General features: G+C 57.6%; 1 protein-coding gene across 1 annotated transcript in view; it reads right to left on the bottom strand.

Annotated features, from left to right (window-relative positions):
• Positions 1-16,055, bottom strand: part of HS6ST1 (heparan sulfate 6-O-sulfotransferase 1) — a 45,984-nt gene extending 29,929 nt beyond the window's left edge. Inside the window, exon 1 of the mRNA XM_042994154.1 lies at positions 15,521-16,055. Within this exon, the coding sequence (XP_042850088.1) occupies positions 15,521-16,047 (527 nt within the window). The 5' untranslated portion in view covers positions 16,048-16,055. The remainder of the gene's footprint in view (positions 1-15,520) is intronic.
• Between the last annotated feature and the right edge of the window lie 3,939 nt (positions 16,056-19,994).

Below are 19,994 nucleotides of genomic sequence, written 5' to 3'. Positions count from 1 at the left end.
TTCAGCCCGCCAAAGCTGCACAGTCCCTTACCCTGTCCTGGGGCCCTCGCCTGTGGGAGAGTGACCACTGTGTCTCAGGTGTGGTGAGGACAGCGGTGATGGCAGAGAGCACTCAAGGTACCCTGCTTGGCACGCCTGCCTAAGGAGCAAGGACGGCTGTTGCTGCCATTAGCCAGGGCCCCTTCTCCTGGGAAGGCTGGTGACTGAGGAGTCTGCTCTTTAACCCCCGACAGACCCTCCTGCAAAGCCTGGCCCCCCCCACCCCTGTTTGGGTGGGGGACCTGAGGGGCCACCTGGCTGGCTCCAGGCTGCCCCTACCGCCACTCTGCAATGACAGCAAATCTTCCTTGAAAACACACTTCCTTAATGTCCTGGCCTGTTCTAAGGTGATGGGGATGGAGGGGTGCCTGGCCATGGGGTGGAAAATTGCTTAGCTCTGAAGGGGGCTAAGCAGGAAGGAATTTCAAATGGAAGGAAACGTCCCAAAGTGCCCACTGCTTGTAAGGAAAAAAGGAATTCTTGTTCCAGGATGTTTCTGAGTCACTGCTGGCTCCATAGCTCGAGCTGTGCTCCCAGCTACTGCTGGGAGTGCATGTGAGTGTGGCTATGTGAGAGTGTGGGTACCTCGTGCAGCCCGTGGTCAGCCCCGGGAGCCCTCCAGCCTCTCTCCCTCCTGGGGAGGGGGTCCAGTATCCCCAAGGCCCACATGAATCCAGCCCCAGCTTGAGGATGCTGCTCTGTGAGGCGGAAGATGGCCAGTGGTTGGCAGTGACACACAGCACAGATCATAAAAAAGGCCTTCAAACTGGAGAAGGGGTCACGCCATGTGGTCAGCCCTGGGAAGCCATGGCCTGGAGCCCCCCAGCAGCAGTTGCCAGTTACCTCTTACCCTGGGTGACGTGCGCAGCAGGCATGAGGGTGGGAGGGGGCCCGGAGCCCAGTGGAGACACAGTGGCCACCAGACCAGTGGCTGCAAGGTGTGTATACAATCTTTGCATAGGGATGGAGGTGAAAGTGCTTGTCCCAACTTCAGGGACACAAGCGTGCAGGCGTAAGGCCAGTGGGCCTGCCCCCTGGAGCCTGGCCTTCCTGGGATCCCCTGGTACTTATGGAAGCAATGGCTGAATGTTCTCGGGGCTCAGATGGCCTGAAGGGCCTGTTTCTCCACCAGCCCACATGGTTGGTAGCCAATGAGCAGTGCTGCTGGCCTGTGCCTCCCCAGCCAGATCCACTCAGGTCCCAGCTTGGCCTGAGGGCAGGAGAGGGCAGAGAGCCAGGCCTTCCATGGTACCTACTGGGCCTTCTCCCTAGATAAAGTCAAGCCCCACTCAATCAACTAGCATTCCTCCTGAGCCACAAAGCCAATCCTGTCCCTCAGGAACACCTGTCGGCACTGGGAACACGGAAGGCTGCCAGGCCTCCTGACCCGTTGCTGCACACTGCACGGCCACAGAGTGGAGGCTTCCGGCCAGGCCCTGCACGCTCAGCAGGCGCTGCTGCTTCAGAGGGACTGAGAGAGGCACAGCCAGGGGGAGGGTGCCAGGTCCTGGGCCCAGGACTCCCTGGCCAGATCCCAAACTACAGTGTGTACTGCTGTTCCAGGAAAAACCCTGAAAATAAAGACTTAAAACGTGGCTTCCAGGCTGAGCACAAACTTTTCCATAGCCTTGAGCTTCCTCTTTGCCACACGTGAGATGGACCAGGTGAGCTGTGGGTGACATGTGACCCTGCCCAGGAGGCTGGGTGCGTCCCATGGCTGTCTGCTCTCAGCAAGGGGGCAGAACTGGGGCCTACCCTGACCACTGCCACCTCTGAGGACTGGCTCTAGAACGACAGCTGCCATGCAGCTATAGCCTGGGGTGTGGGGAGGGCCCAGATGGGGCTTCAAGGAAAGTCATCTGGGCTCTCAAGGCCTCTGCTCTCCCATCTGTAATGGGACAGCTGAGCCACCTCATAGTGACCTGGGACAGTGCCTACACCTAGGCCCACTGGTCCCTGAAGGCCAGTGGCACGTTCCCAGCACAGCGAATGGGGGTCCAGGGTGCACCCAGACCAAAGCCAGAGCCAGATGTGTATGAAGGGCCCCCAACTTGATATCACCTGGAGAAGACTTGCATCTGGCCTGGCAGATGGACAGGAGAAACACCACCCCAGGGGTCAAGGCCTCATAGTGCCCCTGTTATGAACTCAAGGGAGCCGACAGTACCACCCGTGGGACCTGCCAGCTGCCGAGACTCCTGGGCACTCCCACCTCTGGGCTGCCTGTCAGACACAGCTGGGCAGCCTTGGCACAGAAAGGAGGGGACCACGATCTGATGTTGGTGCCCCTCTCAAGACTCCATGGAATGAAGGCTCAGTAAAAATTTGCAAAGCAAGTTAAAATGAGTCACAAGGCTCTATACACAAAGTCCATGCTGGTCAAGGCTGGGGTTTCCTATGATCTCAGCAAGGGTGAGGCCCCTACGCCAGCTGGCTGAGTGGCCCAAGCAGGGATGGGAGCTGAAGCAGGCTGGGGAAGGCCACATGTAGCTGCAGGCCATCATCCCAGGCTCTCTGGCAACCCACTGACCCCTCTAGGGAGGCTTTCCTGTGGAAATCACCTGTAACAGTTCATATGATGTTTTGAATGGATAGGGGCGTTAATCTGCAGAAGGCCAGCTGAGCCGAGGTACAATGTTACCCCCAAATCTGCCACTGCATTTATGCACACTGTGAGGACCAGAGTCAACCTTGTGTGCAGCCCTGGGACCATGTCAGGCTGCCTCTGGCCTGGCAGCCAAATGGACACAGTGGCCAGAGACAGCAGGGCTCAGGCTGGGAGAGCATGCAGGGTTGGGGGGGTGCAGAGAGAGGGATTACAGGGGCCTGCTCAACCTTGCTGTGCCAAACAAGTCTCACGTGGGGTTCTTTGGTCTGTGGGGAGCCCCTGCCAAATGCAGAACTGCTCTGGGACTCAGACAGGGCCTCATAGGAAGTGGCCCCCCCCCCCCCCCCGATGTGGTGGCATGTGAGGGAGCCCAGGGCCCTGGCTGCTGGTCTCTGCTTCTGGAGTCTTCTGTGCATCTGATGAGCAAATCAAGCGCTCCGCGAGGCGAGAGGGCCCATGCTGTGGAATGAGCCAGAAGGACGCATCAGCCCAGCAGGGCCTCCTAAGCTCTCACATTCTGGGATTCTACTGGCCTGATGGGCATTCTGTGCCTCTGAGGGAAGCCCTGATGCCCATTGGATCCCCTTTCCCCTCAGTTGCTTGAGGATGGGGATCTGCTCCTGCTGTGAATAGCCCCTCATCAATCCCATCACCCTCCTTTTATCCGCTTGGCTGAAACCTGACCACCTTTTCCTTGGTAAAAATGGTGTTTTCCGGGGAGCCTTTGTGGTTCAGTCGGTTAAGTGTCCGACTCTTAATTTTCTGTTCAGGTCATGATCTCACAAGCCCCACAATGGGCTCTGTGCTGACAGTGCGAAAGCAGCCTGCTTGGGATTCTCTCTCTCTCTCTCTCTCTCTCTCTCTGCCCCTCCCTAGCTTGCACTCTCTCTCAAAATGGATAAACTAAAAAAAAAAATGGTGTTTTCTACTGGGCACGCTGTCAGCCCAGCTTCAAGGAAAGCAAAGGAACAAACTTCCGCTCACAGGACTGGGCTTCTTGACTGCTTGTGTAGAATGGAGTTAAAGCTGGACTTGGTAGGCCCTGAACTTACACAGGCTCAGACGGTAGGCCAACAAGCAGTCTTCTGTCTGGACTTGTGCCAGTAAAACATACTGCCCAGACCTGCTTGCCTGTCTGCCTGCCATTAGGGAACAGAAGGGGGGGGGGGGTCTGTGCTCCTCTTTGGGACGAGGGGCCCTGGGGAGGCTCAGTGGGGTGGGCGGGAAGGAGGCTGTGGCCAGGGTTTGAGGCAAGACAGGTGAGGCCTTGGCTGTCCAGGCAGGGCAGGAGACACACTCAAGCAGTGGCCCACCTCCACCCCTGCTTTGTGCCTGCCTGGGCAGGGCCTCTCCTCACAGGTGACATCAGAAACCTCTAGACTCCCCTGGGAAATTGTCTGCTGTGCCCTCCCTGTTCCACCTGCCTTCAATCCCCACTATACCACCTTGGACTCCTGGGAAAGCCGATCCTCAGAGCAGGCACTATGCTTCCCCATAGGTAGGCAGCGTGTTGGGCTTGAATCCTGTGCCCAGGTGACGCCTGGCTCTCCCTCCCGGGAGGGGATCGTGGGGAGGGGTCAACAGGAAACCCTGTGGCCACAGACCTGCGTGTGAATGCCACCTCTGCCAGGTGTGATCTTGGGTGACAAGTTATTTAGGCTCTCTGAGCCCCAGTTTCCTCATCTGCGAGTGGAGCCCCTGACAGCGAGGCATAAACAAGGGTGGCCTGGCCACGAGCGAGTGTGGAGGTTGCTGCAGTCACTCTGTGCTGTGCCCTCCAGGCTAGGACACCTGCTCGTCGCTCTCCCCAGCACAGCGTATGCCCTGTAAGCAGGCTGCACGCAGCACAGCAACTTCCCCTCCCCAAGCCCTGCTCCATTAGCTGCGATCTGGCTGGAGGACTTCCTCCTGCTGCTGGTGCCAAGTTCCCCCCACGGGGACTGTGAACCAGAGAAAATGCCCCCCGCCTACTGCTCCAAGATGATACCCCATCCTGCCTCATGCTGCTGTAACGCAAATGTGAAGCTTGAGTTTGCTGCTCCTCCTTTCCCAAGGACACCGACGCTCCAGAAACGTAAATATTTACACTTAAGGCTTTAAGGCTCATAACTCAGAGGGGAGATGCTCACCCTCTGCCCATGTTTGTTCTTGGGGCCCTAAGAGCCCTGCGGTGGCAGGAGTGAATTCTCAGATGGACGATGATTTATGGGCCACTCCTCCCGGGCCAACTGGGGACGTGGTCCAGAAGCAAATGCTGCACATAAGGGGCTGGGGCCACGTGGGGAACATTCCAAGGCCCCTGAGATGACAAGGGGGGGCGGTGCAGGAAGCTCACCTACAGAGGAGAACCATGTAGAGGTAGCTCTGGTGTGTGGCTACAGCAGATGGGACTAGGCACCAGGCTGGAGGCAGTGATGTCTGGCTCCTCGGCCAGGCTGCGGGGTGACACAGGTAGACCTCACCCCGGGAAAGCCCTGCCTAGATTTCCATCGTGGGAAGGAGGCTCCCATGATTTCAGAGCAGGGGGCGCCAGGCTCTGTTTTTGACTGCAGGATCCTTTTTCCAATCCAACCTCACAGGAACCAACAAACCAGGATCAATGGGTGTGAGACGCCAGGCAGGAAGACTGACTACTTGTTTGGCCTTCTGGGCTGGGCTCCCACCACCACTGGTGAGGTGCTGCTGAGGGCTTCCAAGGAAGGCCCTGGGGGTATTCCTGCTACAGGAAGGATGGCTGGTTAGCCAGCCATCTGTCTATCTACTCAGTCTTCTGGGCTTCTGGCTGAGCTCCAACCACAAGCGGCTCCAGAGGGGTTTAGAGGTCACAAGGTACACTCCCTCATTCCCCTGCAAGTGCACTTGGTGCCACTGGCTGCAGAACAGAGGCCCACCTGGCCCGCACCTGTGCATCAGTAAACCAAATGCCCAGGACCACAGGCAGTGTGGAAGGACAGTTAGAAGGAGAGGTCTGGCCAACACACCATGCACAGGGCTTCAAACTAGGATACACTAAGAAGACAAAGCATCCCTCAGGGCAGAAAACAGCCTGGGGACACAAATAGGTAGATGGCAGGGAGGAAACCTGCCACATAACAGAATACCCGTCTCACCAGTCACGGGTACATGTACTAGGACCACAGCGGTCCAGCTCACAGCTGCTGGCCTGGCAAAGACGACTGTGTCTTACAGGCCCCATGGTGGGGAACCTCAGGCATGGTGCTGGGGGTCTGAGGAGCCAGTCTGGAGAGCAGCAGTCATCTCTAAGAGGGCTGAGGGCGGACCACCTGCCCTCTAGCCCACTCCTAGGGACATGTGAGGAAGGGTGGCCAGGCCTGGCCACTGCCACCTGGCCTGTGAGACGCTACTCCTGTCTGCAACAAAGCACGGGAGAAAAAGAGATGTGTCTAGACAAACTTGATGTTAAATCCAGCAGTCGATGAATTCAATATGCATGTCATGGACCAACGTGGATAAATCTCAACAACAAGGATGAGATTTCTTCAGAAATCAAGTAGAAAGCAAGTTGCAGAAGGTCAAGTACAGTCTGATGCGGGTTCTGGAAAGTGCGTCAACAGCCCTACGTGCTGTTCAAGGGATACATATCTGCAGTGAAAGTATTAGCAAGCGTGCTGAAAAGCATGAAATGCAGACGGTGGTGATGGGGGTGGGTGGCAGCCAGGAGCCACAGCAGGGCTCCCTTGGGGCCCCTGTGTTCAACTCTTAGCCTGCAGTGAGGACAGGGGTGCCGGTGACACAGATCACAGCCACCACCAAATCAAAACATGAGCCTGCCACATCATACCCGTCAACGCCTGTGGGTCAGCAGCACAGCCCAGGTGCAGGACAGATGGGGGTCCAGTGAGGGGGAAGAACTACCACATCCCTTGGATTCTCCAGGAGGCAGGTAGGCCTCTCTGTGCTTGGCCACAGTCCCCCCCACCCCCATTCCTGCCCTTGTCACTGAGCAAGCAGCTCCAGGCTGCGTGTCGAGGGTTCTCAGAGGAAGAGTCAGGTGAGCTGCTGCTGACACAAGCCGCAGACAGCAGGGCCAGCCTGCACTGTTCCCACAGGCCATGATTACAGTGCCACTTGTGTCCGGGCTGTGGAACGGGGGCGGGGGCTTTCTGGACATCCAGGGAGCAAGCTCGGCAAAGCCCTTGATGGGAAGGAACAGGGTGGTCCCCAATGCCACAGCCCGGGGTGAGCAGGGGACTCTCATGGCTGAGGCACAGCACATCTCAGGTTGTCACATCAGAAGGCCAGTGATACTTGGTGGCTGTCCCAGATACTGGGACCCTAGCTACCTAGACCACAGATGCTGTAAGGAAGCCCCCTGCCAGCCCTCAAGCTGACCCAGACAGGAGCCGAAAACCTAGCTGGTCCTGAAGGACCCTTCCCTAACCCCAGAGAGAGGGGATGCACCGTAGCCTCTTATAAAAAAAATCTCCAGCACCAGGCACAGTTCCAAGTACCCACCTCTGAGGCAGGTACTGTCACTATGCCCATTTTACAGAAGAGGGAACCGAGGCACAGAGGTCACACAGCCTGTGAGTGGCAGAACTGGGATTTGACCCAGCTGGTCTGGCTCTAAGCCTGAGCCCCCACCCTTGTTCTGCTGTCCACCCTGGCAGCCTGCTGTTACTGCTCTCCCATCTGCTTTGAGCTGTTTCCTCCCAGCTGGCTTCTTTGCTGCTGGGCTGCCTGTGGACAGCCTCCATCCTTATGTGCCATGGTGGGCGGTGAGAAGCTTCCGGAGCTGGCTATCTGCTGGGGTCTGGCTCGTCCACGGCCTCTTGCCATGCCCAGGCAGGCAAGGAAAACGAGGCTCAGAGAGTTCTGGGTGTATGCAGGTTCCAGACTGGTGTCACTCGAGAGGTCAGGTGTCCAAGTGTCCACCCTGGCTCATCAGTCTCCAGAGACACCTGGGTCCCCAGCTCCTGCCTAGCCATTGACCTCCTCTGACTCCACAGCTTTATAAACAATTAGCCCCAGAGTTTTAATCTCTCGAGTTACTATCTTTCCAGACAATTATTGATTTGCTGCGATGCCTGCCCCTCCCCCCGTGTGGGTCTTTTAACGTTGCCCGTGTAAACACGTGGAGGCAGCTGTGCTGCTCACATGTGGCCCTCACAGAAAGGCTGGATGCACGGCTGTCGGGGGCTGCCTCTCCCCAGAGCCCCACCACCACGGCCCTGCCACCATAGCCAGCCTCATGCTGTGCTGTGGCAAGCCACCGACACTCCACTTTATAGACGAGGAACTGGGCCCCACTCCTGGGCCATGAGGCCTGTGTCCCACCTGGGATCACAGAATCTAAGGGATTAGAGTGACCACAGCTCCAACAAGACACGAACACAATCTGGGGCTGGATGAACAGTGTGGCCACAGGAGGTCACGGATGACAAGTCCCTGGTTCTTCTACAGAACCAAACAACAAACTCCATACCCCTGTTTTTGAGATGCAGAAACAATCTCACAGAGATGTTTTGCTGTGCCCACGAGACCCACTGGCTCAGACCCAAGGTGAGAGAGGCTGCCCAGGGGACTCCTCTCTCCTCTTCCGGTTCTCTCCGGAGGCCCCTGGCTGCCTCCTGGGCTGCATGAAAGGAATCCAAGAGCGTGTCCCCACATGTGCCCGTCCTCCCCCGCGGCCTCAGAGACCCATCTACATAGAGAGGGCCCATAAGGTCCTGCAGTGGCCATGTGGAACTCGGTGTATCAGTCCCCACAGGTGGCCCTGGTGAACTGAGGCTGCAGCCCCAGCGTGGCTGGCTAAGTGAATGAATGGACCAACAGCCTGTGTGGGGGTGAGGCCTCTGAGTGGTCTGGCCACTCGGGAGGGAGCCTCAAGAGTGGTGGAAAGCAGTCAACACTGCAGGGAAGGGCTGCTGGCTGGCCGGAGCCTGGCCAGAGAAAGCTGTAGCCGTGGGACAGAAAGGCCGCCTGGCTGACTTCTGTTCCCTCATCAAAGCAAACAGGCCCTAGGCCCAGGCTGGGGCAGGACGTGTGTGTGTGTGTGTGTGGTCATCAGCGGCTGGACAGCCCATGCCCACCGCCCGCCTGCCCGACACAGACGTCCTCTAACGTCTGCCCAGGTCCCGCAGCCTGGGATTAGCACAGTAACTCTCTGGTGGATGGGTATGTGCATGCCACACTTCCAGAATAGCAAGCCCTGCCAGCTAGCGACTTGGAACACAGCCACACCAGGGAGGGGGCATTTTACCTAGGGAGGAACAGAGAAATGAGACCACAAGTCCCATAGGCAGTAAGTGAGGCCTACATCCAGGGGCAGACTGGACCCTAACGCCTGGGCCCCTGTCTGTCTTTCTGTAGCTGGGACAGCATCTCACCCCTGGCAACCCAAACAGAGAGCAAAAGCTTAATAGGAAGAGAAGGAGCCAATGGAGTTCCGGAAGAGGCAAGAACGAGAGTATGGAGAGATAACTTTCCTGCAAACACATCTCCTCAGCTGTGAGTGCTGGCAAATGAGGCCGACGTGCCGACCTCAAGGAAGAGGAGAGCAGGGCTGCCAATGAGAAGTGTCCACGTGGTTATTGGTAATTGCTGAGGAGAAGTACTCAGAAACCATCTTCTCGGGAGGGAGCCTGAGCGTCCTTCCCGCTTCCCATCCTCTCCAAAGACCAGCTGAACTGAATCCTGGCCGGAATCACACCACCTCTCCAGCAGGCCCAGGTGGCGGGCTGCTGGCTGTGGGCCCTCACGACCACCTGGGAACAACCTGCAACGGGCACTGGGTGGGGGTGGGGGCGGGCCCACTGGCCGGGCTGCACTGGGTGCCCCCCCGAATGCTGCCAGCAGCGCCAGCATCGGCTCTCCCTTGCTGGAGCCAAGAGGATGCGGCCTGATTCTTGTCTTGCTGCTACTCTGGTGAAGGCCACCAGATGTTTTCCAGTAAACTAACGACACAGGTCTGCCTGTGAAATTGCCTGTGTCTGCTCTGGGTCTCGGGAGCCGCACGTGCTGAACCTGGCTGGTCTGACTGAACTGCTGGCTATTGTTCTCACCCAAAGACAGTCTTCCCGCCTGGGGGTGGGGTGGAGCGGGACACACAGGCTTCGGAACAGACATCTCAGCATCAGCTCCTGGCTCTGCAGGCTGAGGGACTCTGCAAGTTCCCCAACTTTCTTGGGCCTTGACTTCCTTATGTGGAAAACTGGGACAATCATCAGACACCTGCATTATTGGGGTGGTGGGCCGCATAAGATGACCCATTCCAAGAAGCCACCCAGTGCTTGGGGGACAAGAGCTAGCCTATCTGCACCCTTCCCTCTCTGGACTCTGGCTTCCTTGGATTTGGGTCCCCAGAGCCCACCACGCCTTTCCTTCAGACCCCAGATGTCAGAGCTGCACCTGGCTCTCCCAGCAGGGGCTGAAGCCAACAGCTGTGGCCAGATGAGCAGGTGTTTGGGGAGACTGGACATGACCCCTCCCCAGCCCCCAAGAGTGCATGCACCAAGCAGGGCTTTTAGATAAAAACCACAGATAGACACATTTTGCTGGTTTAAAAAAGTAAACTCTTTTCACACCCACAACGATATCCAATACCAACCAAGGTGCTGCTCAAGCGGGCACTCAAATACCACATGCGGCAACATGGTTAAGGGCAGACTTTCCGAAAAGTAACCTAATGTTTATGCTGAGAGCATTTAAACCTGCAGATCATTCAACTCAGAAATTCCACTCCTAGGAATTTACAAAGGAAATCAGAGCTACGCAAAACATTTGCACACAACGACACCCACTACAGCATTACTTATAGGAGCCAGAGACAGGAAATCTGCACATTTAATGACAGAGCAGGACTAACAACACACCCGGCGGGGGGGGGGGGGGGGGGGTGTCACCTGCAGCTACTAAAATAGTAAATTTTTAATAACAAAGAACAACATTTATAGAAAATTTATATTATGGTTTCAATTACAGTGTAAAAAAAAAAGATGTGCATGAGGAATATAGTGAGTTTACTTCTCTCTTTTATGTTTTCCTCTCAATTATCACACAGTCATTACAACAACAACAAAACCATGAGATGTGAAAGAAAAAGACTCCAGGTCCTTTAAGGATGACAAAACCAAGCCCCCCAACCCCCCTGACATGATCACCTGCTACTCCTCAAGATCAGCAGCAAACCTCTCAGACCTCCAACGGAAAAAGAAAGAAAAAGACAAGGAGCCTCACAGGCCCCAGGGGCAGGAGCTGGGCCACTGTCCCCAGGGCTCTCTGACCCAGGAGCGACAGTCCCCACAGCAGAGCAGGCCCCGCCACAGTACAGTGGGCCAGCCCACTCTACACAGCCCCAGGTTTGACAAGTAAGGTGCCTAAAAGGACAGGAAGCCCTGGTCTTGCAACTCTCAGGTGCTTTAAAGAAAACACGAGTTACAGAGAGAATTCTACAAACTGCAGAACCATTTAAAATAATCGTCAGTAAGCTATTTAAAAATTTGCCTTCTCATGCATTTGCCTAAAAAGTTTTGTTTTGAATATGAATGAAAATCTAATTCTGAACATCTTTTCTTTTTTAATGTTTATTAATTTATTTTGAGAGAGAGAAAGATGGAGAGAGGGCGAGCGCAGGGGCGCATCCGTGCAGGAGAGGGGCAGGGAGGGAGGGAGGGAGAGAATCCTAAGCAGGCTCCATGCTGTCGGCAGAGTCCAATGTGGGGCTCAAACTCACGAACTGTGAGATCATGACCATTAGCTGAGATCAAGAGTAAATCAAAAGTTGACACTTGACTGACTGAACCACCTGGGCACCCCCCAATTCTGAACGACTTGACCTCAGATTCCCTTCGTCTCCAGGCAAGGCCTCCGCAGGTGATTCAGGCCATGATGACAGTCTATCCAGGTCCCCTAGGGGGCTAGGCCCTATAAATGGGTCCTAGTCATGGGCTCTGGTTAACATCTGTCCTTCTGTAGGCAAATGTGGGTTTTGTCCCTTGATCGCATGTAAGAAAGTAACTGTGAAGGCAAGTTGGGTGTGGAGTGCCACAGAAAGAAGTGTCACAGAAACGCCCAATCTTAAGTCTGACCAAGCTGGCTGGGCCCACTGAGGGCCCCTGAAGCCCTGTGGGACTGGCACTGTACTCAAGGCTGACTTGAACCTGATTCACTAAAGGACTCATGGAAGGGCACAGCTCCTGGAGAGGGTGCAGGACCAGGAAGAGAACATTCTAGTTGGTACCAACACGTGGGCAGTACCCACTCGTCATCTGGCCAGTGCCAATGTGCTGTGGACATGCCAGCATAGCAGATGAAGGACAGCCAGTGGCATCTAAGGCAGCAGGGTGTTGGCAGCGAAGCCTTCCTGGAGGAAGGGACAGCAGAGCTGAGACTGAAGGGAGGAGGACCCAGCAGCAGTGGGCAGAGAGCACAGCATGCTGGGGCACAAGGTAGCAAAGGCTGAGCTGACAGCAGATTTCTGGAACACAGACAGGAATTCAGGAGAGTGGAGGGTGGGTGACCAGGGCTAAGAGGACACAGGCTACCAATGCTGCTTCTACATGGCAACATTACAGATTGCAGGGAGCCCACCAGGGGCTCCTGGGGTGGGGGTGGGGGACTGCTGCACAGAGGGCCTGGCTGAGCCAGGGAGGCGGCCTGGAAGTCATACTCGGGACCCAAATGCCCAAGGGGGCTCCAAATGAAGCCTCCACAATTTCAGGAACATTTCTGGGGCAATCCAGGCAAGGCCCTGACTGTCCCCTTCAGGCACATGGGGAGAGGTAGGAGAGACATTCTGGCTCTTAGGAGCACTTCTGCGAGTCTCTGAAGCAACACAGGAGCATGGGGTGCTGAGACTCTAATCCAAGTGGCCCCTGGCAGCAGTTGAATACCTGTCTGTTGCGCTGCTCCAAGGTTAGTGCTTCCTGGAGTGGGGCGGGGGGGTGGGGGGGCTTTCAAGCACATTGGCTGATGCTAGCAGGTCAGGTGTGGCAGCCCCCTCAGTGGACACAGGACATAAGAGGGACCTACAGACACTTGGCTCATATGCCTTTTCCTCTTTTAACTCAGGAAGCACTAACCACTGTTAGAAATTGAAAACTGTATTCCGGGAAGGTGTGTTTCCTCACCTTGAAGTCTGTCACCTCAACACCTGCCCAGCTTAGAACCCTCGAGGCTGACGCCGTGTGATGGGGCAGTTCTGGAGCCGTAGAAACCCCCACTTCCCTGAGCCACAAGGCCTGCCTCTTCTAGGCCCCCAAATACTGCAGACACTAGCACCAGGAGCTGCAAGAGGCTTGGCGGAGTTTCTAGAAGCACACCTCATGGCAGGGAGGCATTCATCCAAGCCCTGCAACATGCTTGGCCCTGGAACCCAGGGAGGAAGGAAGGGTCCTCACCCTAGGCCCAGACACCCAGGGACCTGTCAGGGCAGCTCTTGGAGGCCCCCCCCGCCCAGGTAACCAGCCATGTGGTCACTCCAGCACCCTCAGGGCCATGGGGAAGGCAAGCTGTAGCCTGCTGGAAGGAGGGTGAGGGTGAAATCTGGAGCTCCCGAAACCAGAGATCCCACAGAATCTGGGCACTGACGAATTCATCCAGAGAGGTGCTGGGCCGGGGGTCGGGGGATAGATGGGAGAACTGCATGCTGACCTTAGAAGTACCTTGGTCCAGCTCCAGATGAGGGGAACACTCAGCAAGTGAACCTCAGTTGGATGGGCTTGTAAATGCACAAAGCCAAGATTACCCTGGCCTCTCAGGGAAGCTCATTAAAAAAGCAATCTACCTAGCGCCTGGAACAGAAATGAAGGAGGGGAGAGCGCACAGAAGACGATGCTCTGTCACCTGCCTCACACCACAGCCCACTCCAGAGCGGACAGCAGAGGGAGGCCTCCTGCGAACCCCGGAAACCCCTCCTCCACCGGGCCAGCATGCTGCTGAGCTCAGCAACTTCTAGGCAGAGGGGCTGGCAGCCCACCACAGCAAGAGGCATCGGCTGACTAGGCACGGCTTTTTCTATTCTTGCTCAGACACCCACCCTGAGTGGGGCGGTGCTGGGCCTCCCTCGTGCAGCACCTGGGGGGTCCCATCTGCTCCACTTGGTCCCCCCACTCTTGTCTGGAAGGGTGGCTGGGCCTCCTGCTCTGGTGGACAGACTCCAGAGAAGGGAGGTCAGGGGCCCTTCATCCTGGTGACCTGAAGGGAAACAGCCTCAGGAGACAGGCTGCAGGAAGGGCATCCGGTTGTACAAACTGGATTCAGGCCTCTAGGCAGCCCCCAGAACAGGTTCTGCACACTGTCCCCTCTGGGGTTCGCCCAAGCTAATTCCCTCTAGCAGACAGGATGGTACCCACCCCCATCCTCACTCCTGCAGAAAAGGAGGAGGCCTATGTGGCTTGGTCAGTGCCTAGTTTTTAGAGCCTACAGCCCTGGTGTGTCAACCCCAGACCTGGCTCAGTCTAGTACAGAGTGGCTGGATCACACCAGGAAAGCACACCAAGTGCTGTACAGGAAGCAAGGATTTAAGGGCTTTGGAATGGTAGATTTGTAACCACTGGGGCCTTAAGAGACCTGGAACATCACCTCTCAGGTTCTGAGCTGCTAGGAGCAGGGGGTGGGGCAGCCAAGGCAAAGTAAGATGACCTGTGCCCTCAGCTCTAGGGCCTTCATTTCCTCACAGTCCAGGAAAGACCACATGAAAAGGACTGAAGAACTGAACAGGAGAGCAATGCCATGGACCACGTTCAGCTCTGGACTCGCGAGATACCCAACCTTTATCCTTCAAACACACCAGGGACCCTGCACCCTCCTGACCCAAAAGTATGCCAACAAACATGATTTACAGAGGTCACAGAAGCTATCCTACCCCCAGCCTGTCTGTAAGTGCAGTCCTGAGGCAAATATGGAAGATAAACAAAAGGCAGGCAACAAGACCTCACTCCCGGCCTTCCCCAGCCCTGACATCTTGGGGAAAAGGCCCCTAGGGCACCAATATGAGCTGGAGGAAGAGAAGTCAAATTTTAAGCGCTGGAAACCCAGCCTGGCCTCCAGGGTTGTGGCTACAGTGTACTCAGCAGGAAAGCTGTCCCCCAGAGGTCAGCCCTGTGCCTCTAACCTCCACAGAAACGGGGGGCTCCCAAGCAAAGTATGTGGCTGTACAGGTCCCCCTGACCAACTCAGCTCCCCTAACCTAGCTGTTCCCTTGCACTCCTCTTTCGGAGGGAGCTGCCAACTGGTTCTGGCCCAACTGTGAGCACAGGCAGCACTGCCTCCTCCCCGCCCCCAGCCCCAGGTCACACTCAGGCCTTTGTTCTACCTGCACACACGGGCAGGCAGAGCCAACCCCCTTCCCTGGCAGCTCCTCCCCAGCCCTCTCAAGGCAGGTTGGGGAGCTGGGGGGCTCACGGGTGCAGGTGGAAAGGCACTTCACTTCTCTCACTTCTGCTTTGGGTATGCAAGCGGCCATGGTAAGCGAACACTGCAGGTGAGCTACACACCAAGGAACCCACTTTCCCACCCGACCCACGCAAGGCCAGCCTGGACCCGCTGCTGGGGAGAGCCAGATTATACACTGGCCCGCGGTGCAAGGCAAGTGATATCCCCAGGGCAGTGGCCAGTGACCCGAGGGAAACCGAGGCTCTGCGCAGCCGGCGGGGCGGGAGCGGTGGAGGAAAAAAGTAGAGAGGCGACGCGGAGAAGGTGAGAATAGAGGGCAGGGTGACTACGGGCCGGGCCGCAGAGGACCAATTGGGAGCCTTGGGCTCCCAGCAGGTCGGGAGGGGGTCCACAAGCGGCCTGCGGGGAGGACAGGAGGGGGGGGCGGCGAGGTCAGTGCGGGCCCAGGACAACCCGGCGGGGGCATGGCCCGGGGCTGCAGCCGCAAGCTGGGACCCGGCCGCTCGGGGCGCTCACCTGGGCGTGCGCAGCGCGGCGGGGTCGCGACGGTCCAGCACGCCGGGCACACAGTTGGTGAGCTCGGTCCAGTCGGCGTGCAGCCCGCAGCTCCAGCCCGTAGAGAAGCGAGAGAAGAGCCACGTCTCGCGGCGGTTTGGCCGGTAGCAGGTGCACTTCTTCTGGCCGGGCCGGCAGTCGCAGGGCACCTCAAGGCGCACGTTCTGCACGAGGTGGCGGCCGAAGGTGGTGCCACCGGTCTTCTGGATATGCAGGAAGACGATCACGTCGTCGCCCTTCATGTCGAAGCGCAGCGAGCGCTCCAGCTCGCGCACCGGGAAGTAGTACTTCTTCTCGTAGTGCGGATCGGGCGTGGGGAAGAGGTCCAGGTCGTCGGGCGGCGCGCGGCCGCCGGGCGCGCCCAGGCTCAGACCCGGGCCCGCGTACTGGTACAGGATGAGCATGAAGCACGCTGAGCCCGCCACCACCAGCACGAACTTGCTGGCGCGCTCAACCATGGTCCTGCCGCCGGCGCGCCGCCGCCGCATGTGTCACCATCGCCGGCGGCCCGGGCGCGGGGCGCGGGGCCTGGGAGGGCGGGGGGGCGCGGGCGCAGCTGCCTCCTCCGCCGCCGCCGCCCGCGCTCCGGCCCGGCCCGGCTACTCTGCGCCCAGGCCGCCCGCAGCGGCGCGGGCCCCGGCCCTGCGCGGCGCCATGGCTGCTCTCCGCCCGGCCCCGGCTCCGGCTCCCCGGGCCCGACCCCGGGCTCGGCTCCGGCTCTGCTCCGGCCCCGGCCACAGCCCGCGCCCCCTGCGGCCCGCCGCCGGCCGCTCTGCTCCGCGCCGCGCCGCGCCGAGAACGCTCTGCGCCGCCCCGCGCGCCGCCGCGTCTCCGCAGTCCGCCGCCGCCCCGCCCCGGCCCGCCCCCGGCCCGCCCCCGCGGCGCCTCTTGCCGTCGCCGCCCGCGCCGGTTCTCGGCTCCGCCCCCCGGAGCTCGCGGGGCCTCAGGCCGGTGCTGGGCGCGGGACCCGGTCTCGGGCGGCGGCCAGACGGGGAACTGATTGCTGTCAGGGAGGCCGGGGGGAGCGACTGGGGAATCGGGGAGCAGGCGCGCGGGAGGCCCTTCTGGGCAGGAGCGGGGAGCGCAGCGGCCGGCACCTCTGGCGCTTCGGCCCCCCTCCCTCCACTTTCCGGCCGCGCGTGGACTACCCTTCCGCGCTCCTACGGAGGAAAGCCACTGACCTTGCACGCTGGGCGCTTCAAAGTTCCAAGTGCGAGAGGGCCGAGGCCGAGCTGCCATTGGTGCGACCTGCGGGCGGTGGGGCCAGAGCGAGAGGAAGAGAAGGGAGGGCTGGGGGCGCAGAGTTCTGGGCGCGCGCTCGCGATCGGGACCCCCTCTCCCTCGTGGTTTTGGGACAATGACCCGGGGTCCCTCTTGGAGAGATACTGAGGTATCCGCAGAGGCCTAAGGCCCAGTTTTATGCAGTCCCTTCTTCTTTGAAAGAAGGTTCAGACAGTGTGCATTTCCCCCTCCATGTTTATTAAAACCCCAACGAAAAAGTTATTAAGTGTTGAGCCCATATTTAAAATTGTGAAAGTCCACAAAACATTTCAACTTTCATCTTTGGGAGGTCGGTCTGTCTGGCAGCCCTGGGCCTGTCCTGTTTTTGGTGGTGCCCTCAGGGACGCCTCGGGCCTCCCTGCCCTGTGGTCCACTCTCCGCTCAAGCCTCCTGGCTTATACCACGTGCGGAGTTCCTCATCAGACCGACCCCCACCTGGCCCACCACATTTAGGGTAGGGCACTGGCCTTGACGTCCACGGAGCAGGAGCTGGGGTGTGAAATGACCTGTCAGAATAGAGCTGGGGTGGGTAGGGACACGCACATCATCGTCCCCTGCCAGGGATACCCTGTTTTGCTTCTGTTGGGGCTCCTGAAAGCATGGTGGATTTGGGGGGATGGGAGGGTTGTGTCGATTATACCTCAGTAAACTGTTAAAAAATAAATCACAACAGAAAGCCCTCTTGGAAGCAAACCCAGAGAACTGGAAAACAACCACCAATGCTCCAAAACCCACCTAACAGAGAAGCATGCGGTTTTCACAAGGGGCTGGAGGGGCATCAGCTCCAGACGGTCTGATGCAGCACCCTGAACACGATGCAGAGTGAGCTAGAGCAGCTGGGGGCAGGGTGGGGGTGGGGGGTCCAGGGCCCAAGTCCCTGCCCAAGCTGAAGCTGCTTTAAAACCGACCCTCCCCCTGGGGCCAGGGGCATTTGGGCCAGGCTTCCTCAGTGATGATTCATTTTTGCCAGGAGTGGGGGCTGGCTCTGTGCTGTGCCTGCAGCTGCCTGCCTCTGCCTGCACTCACTGGTCGCTGTTTTGGGCTGAGGCCTAGGGAGTCTCCCTTCATGGGCCTGAAGGCAGCAGCCCAGATACCGAGGGCAGAGCTTCCCTGGGTCAAACTCCTAGGCACCCAGATGACAATCCTCCACCAAGTGGTAAATCATGATTAAGCCTGCTTATTATCCAGAACTACTGAGTACTAGGCATCATAGGTATGTCATTTCCAATCTAATTAGCAAGACTGTAGACCAGACTATAATACCCATTTCACAGAATAGGAAAATGAGGTTTAGATGGGTGAAGACCCTGGGCAAGGTCACATGGCTGGCTGGTGGTCTCCTCTCTCCAGTACAACCTCTTCCTGACCCACAGCAGCAGGATGGTTAGAGCCTGAACAAAAGACTGCCGGATATGCCCCCTCATCCCTTGAGGCCTGAGTATCTGGGCCAGGCATGGAGACCACAGGGTGGGCCAACCCTCTCTCAGTCTTAAGAAAGTCAAGGTTCTGATCCTGGGCTGTCTGGCCTCAGAGTCCAGCCCGTATTCATCCCTGTAGTCACCTCAGATCCCCCAGGCCAGATGCCAAGGCTGAATGGGGGGGCAGTGAGAGGGTCTAGAAAGGCCACTCCTCAGCTCCCAACGACAGTCTCTGTTGCCAGATAGGGAATTGGGTGCAGAATGTTCAAGAGAGAGCTGGAGCATTACTGAAAGGCCACTGAACCCATCTGTGCTTGTCCTGGGTTTCCATCTTGTGCCTGATGGAATGGGGAAACTGAGGCCTAGAGAGAAAGAAGGAGAAGAAAGGCCTGACACAGGGTCCCCCGTGGGTGGGTGCCCCTCCTGTGAGCTGTGATGGGAACCAGAGCGGCCAGGTCCCTGGATAACAGCCCCCCTACCCCCCCCCCCCCCCCCGAAGCTGTGTAATTCAGCTTCCTACTTGCCAGCATAGCTGACAGGGAAACCCCCTATTTAGCCAGGAAGCCTTTTATTCCTAGAATTCTCCTAGGAGGAGAATCCAAGTTGCCTCCAGGATTTTACTCAGTTTTTCCCTCTGACTTAAGTGCTGCACTTGCACTGTGAGACCCCCAAGGCTGTAGATGCTTTCCTCACACCTCCAAGTCAATCCGATGAGCCACTGATCCTAAAAGTCAAGTTGCTTCAATGAATCAGTGGACATCTGGGAGCAGGGTGGACGCGACTCTGCCTAACCCTGGGGAGCTGGGTGCTCCATCAACCGACTCCGTGTGTTGGACCCTCAGTCTCATCCCGACAAATTGGCAGAAACACACACATTGAAAGGCAGTTGTGTGTTGGGGCACCGGGTGGCTTAGTCACTTAAGGTCCGACTCTTGATTTCTGCTCAGGTCATGATCAAGACCCGCTAACAGTGGGGGCCTCCTTGGGATTCCCTCTCTCTCCCTCTGCCCCTCCCCCTCTCAAAATAAAGAAATAAGCTTAAAAAAAAAAAAAAGGCCGTTGTGGATTTCAGGTGAAGTCCCAGCACAGCCAAGTGCCTTCGCACTTAGTGGGTCCTGTCACTTGCTGTCTGTGTTCTCCCACTGATGACCTGCGGGTACCCAACGTTCCCCACAGTCCTAAGATTGCCAGTGACTACAAGGAGGGCTAATTGTTTGCTGGAGGCAGCGCCCAGCCCTTAGTGTTTTCAGAGTTCAGGGAAAAGCAATTGCAGCTCTTCCGCTCTGTGACTATCTTTGTTCTCTGAATATCCGCTTCATAAATTCTTTAATATATGATCTCTGACTTACTGTTGAAGAAAAAGAAAAGAACATTGGCTAGTGGTGGGATGCGATGATCAAATAAAGCAAGTCATTGTACTTCTGCTCCGGGAAAGTGCAAGCCGCGATACGATTTCGGGCTTCGGTAATGAAATGGAAATTCTTTTGAATCTAAAATAGCCTCAGAACTCAAACGCAAGCTTTCCTTCCCTACACGCCACGCGTCCTCAGAGTCTGAGAACCAGGAGATCAACCCACGGCGCTCCTCCTTCCCGGGCGTGCAGTCCCATGGAAGGGCGCGCGGGGGCAGCACGGCCGCCGCTGGCCGGCCGGCCGCCCAGCAGTTGACATTGCAAGACTGGGGGATTTTCCACGCTTGGTTCCCTGCTTCTGTTTCGTCCGGTCGCCCATTGTTGT

This window comes from Panthera tigris, chromosome C1 (assembly GCF_018350195.1).
Source record: "Panthera tigris isolate Pti1 chromosome C1, P.tigris_Pti1_mat1.1, whole genome shotgun sequence".
In the NCBI taxonomy this organism is placed as follows: domain Eukaryota; kingdom Metazoa; phylum Chordata; class Mammalia; order Carnivora; family Felidae; genus Panthera; species Panthera tigris.
This window is presented reverse-complemented; position numbering and strand designations above follow the sequence as displayed.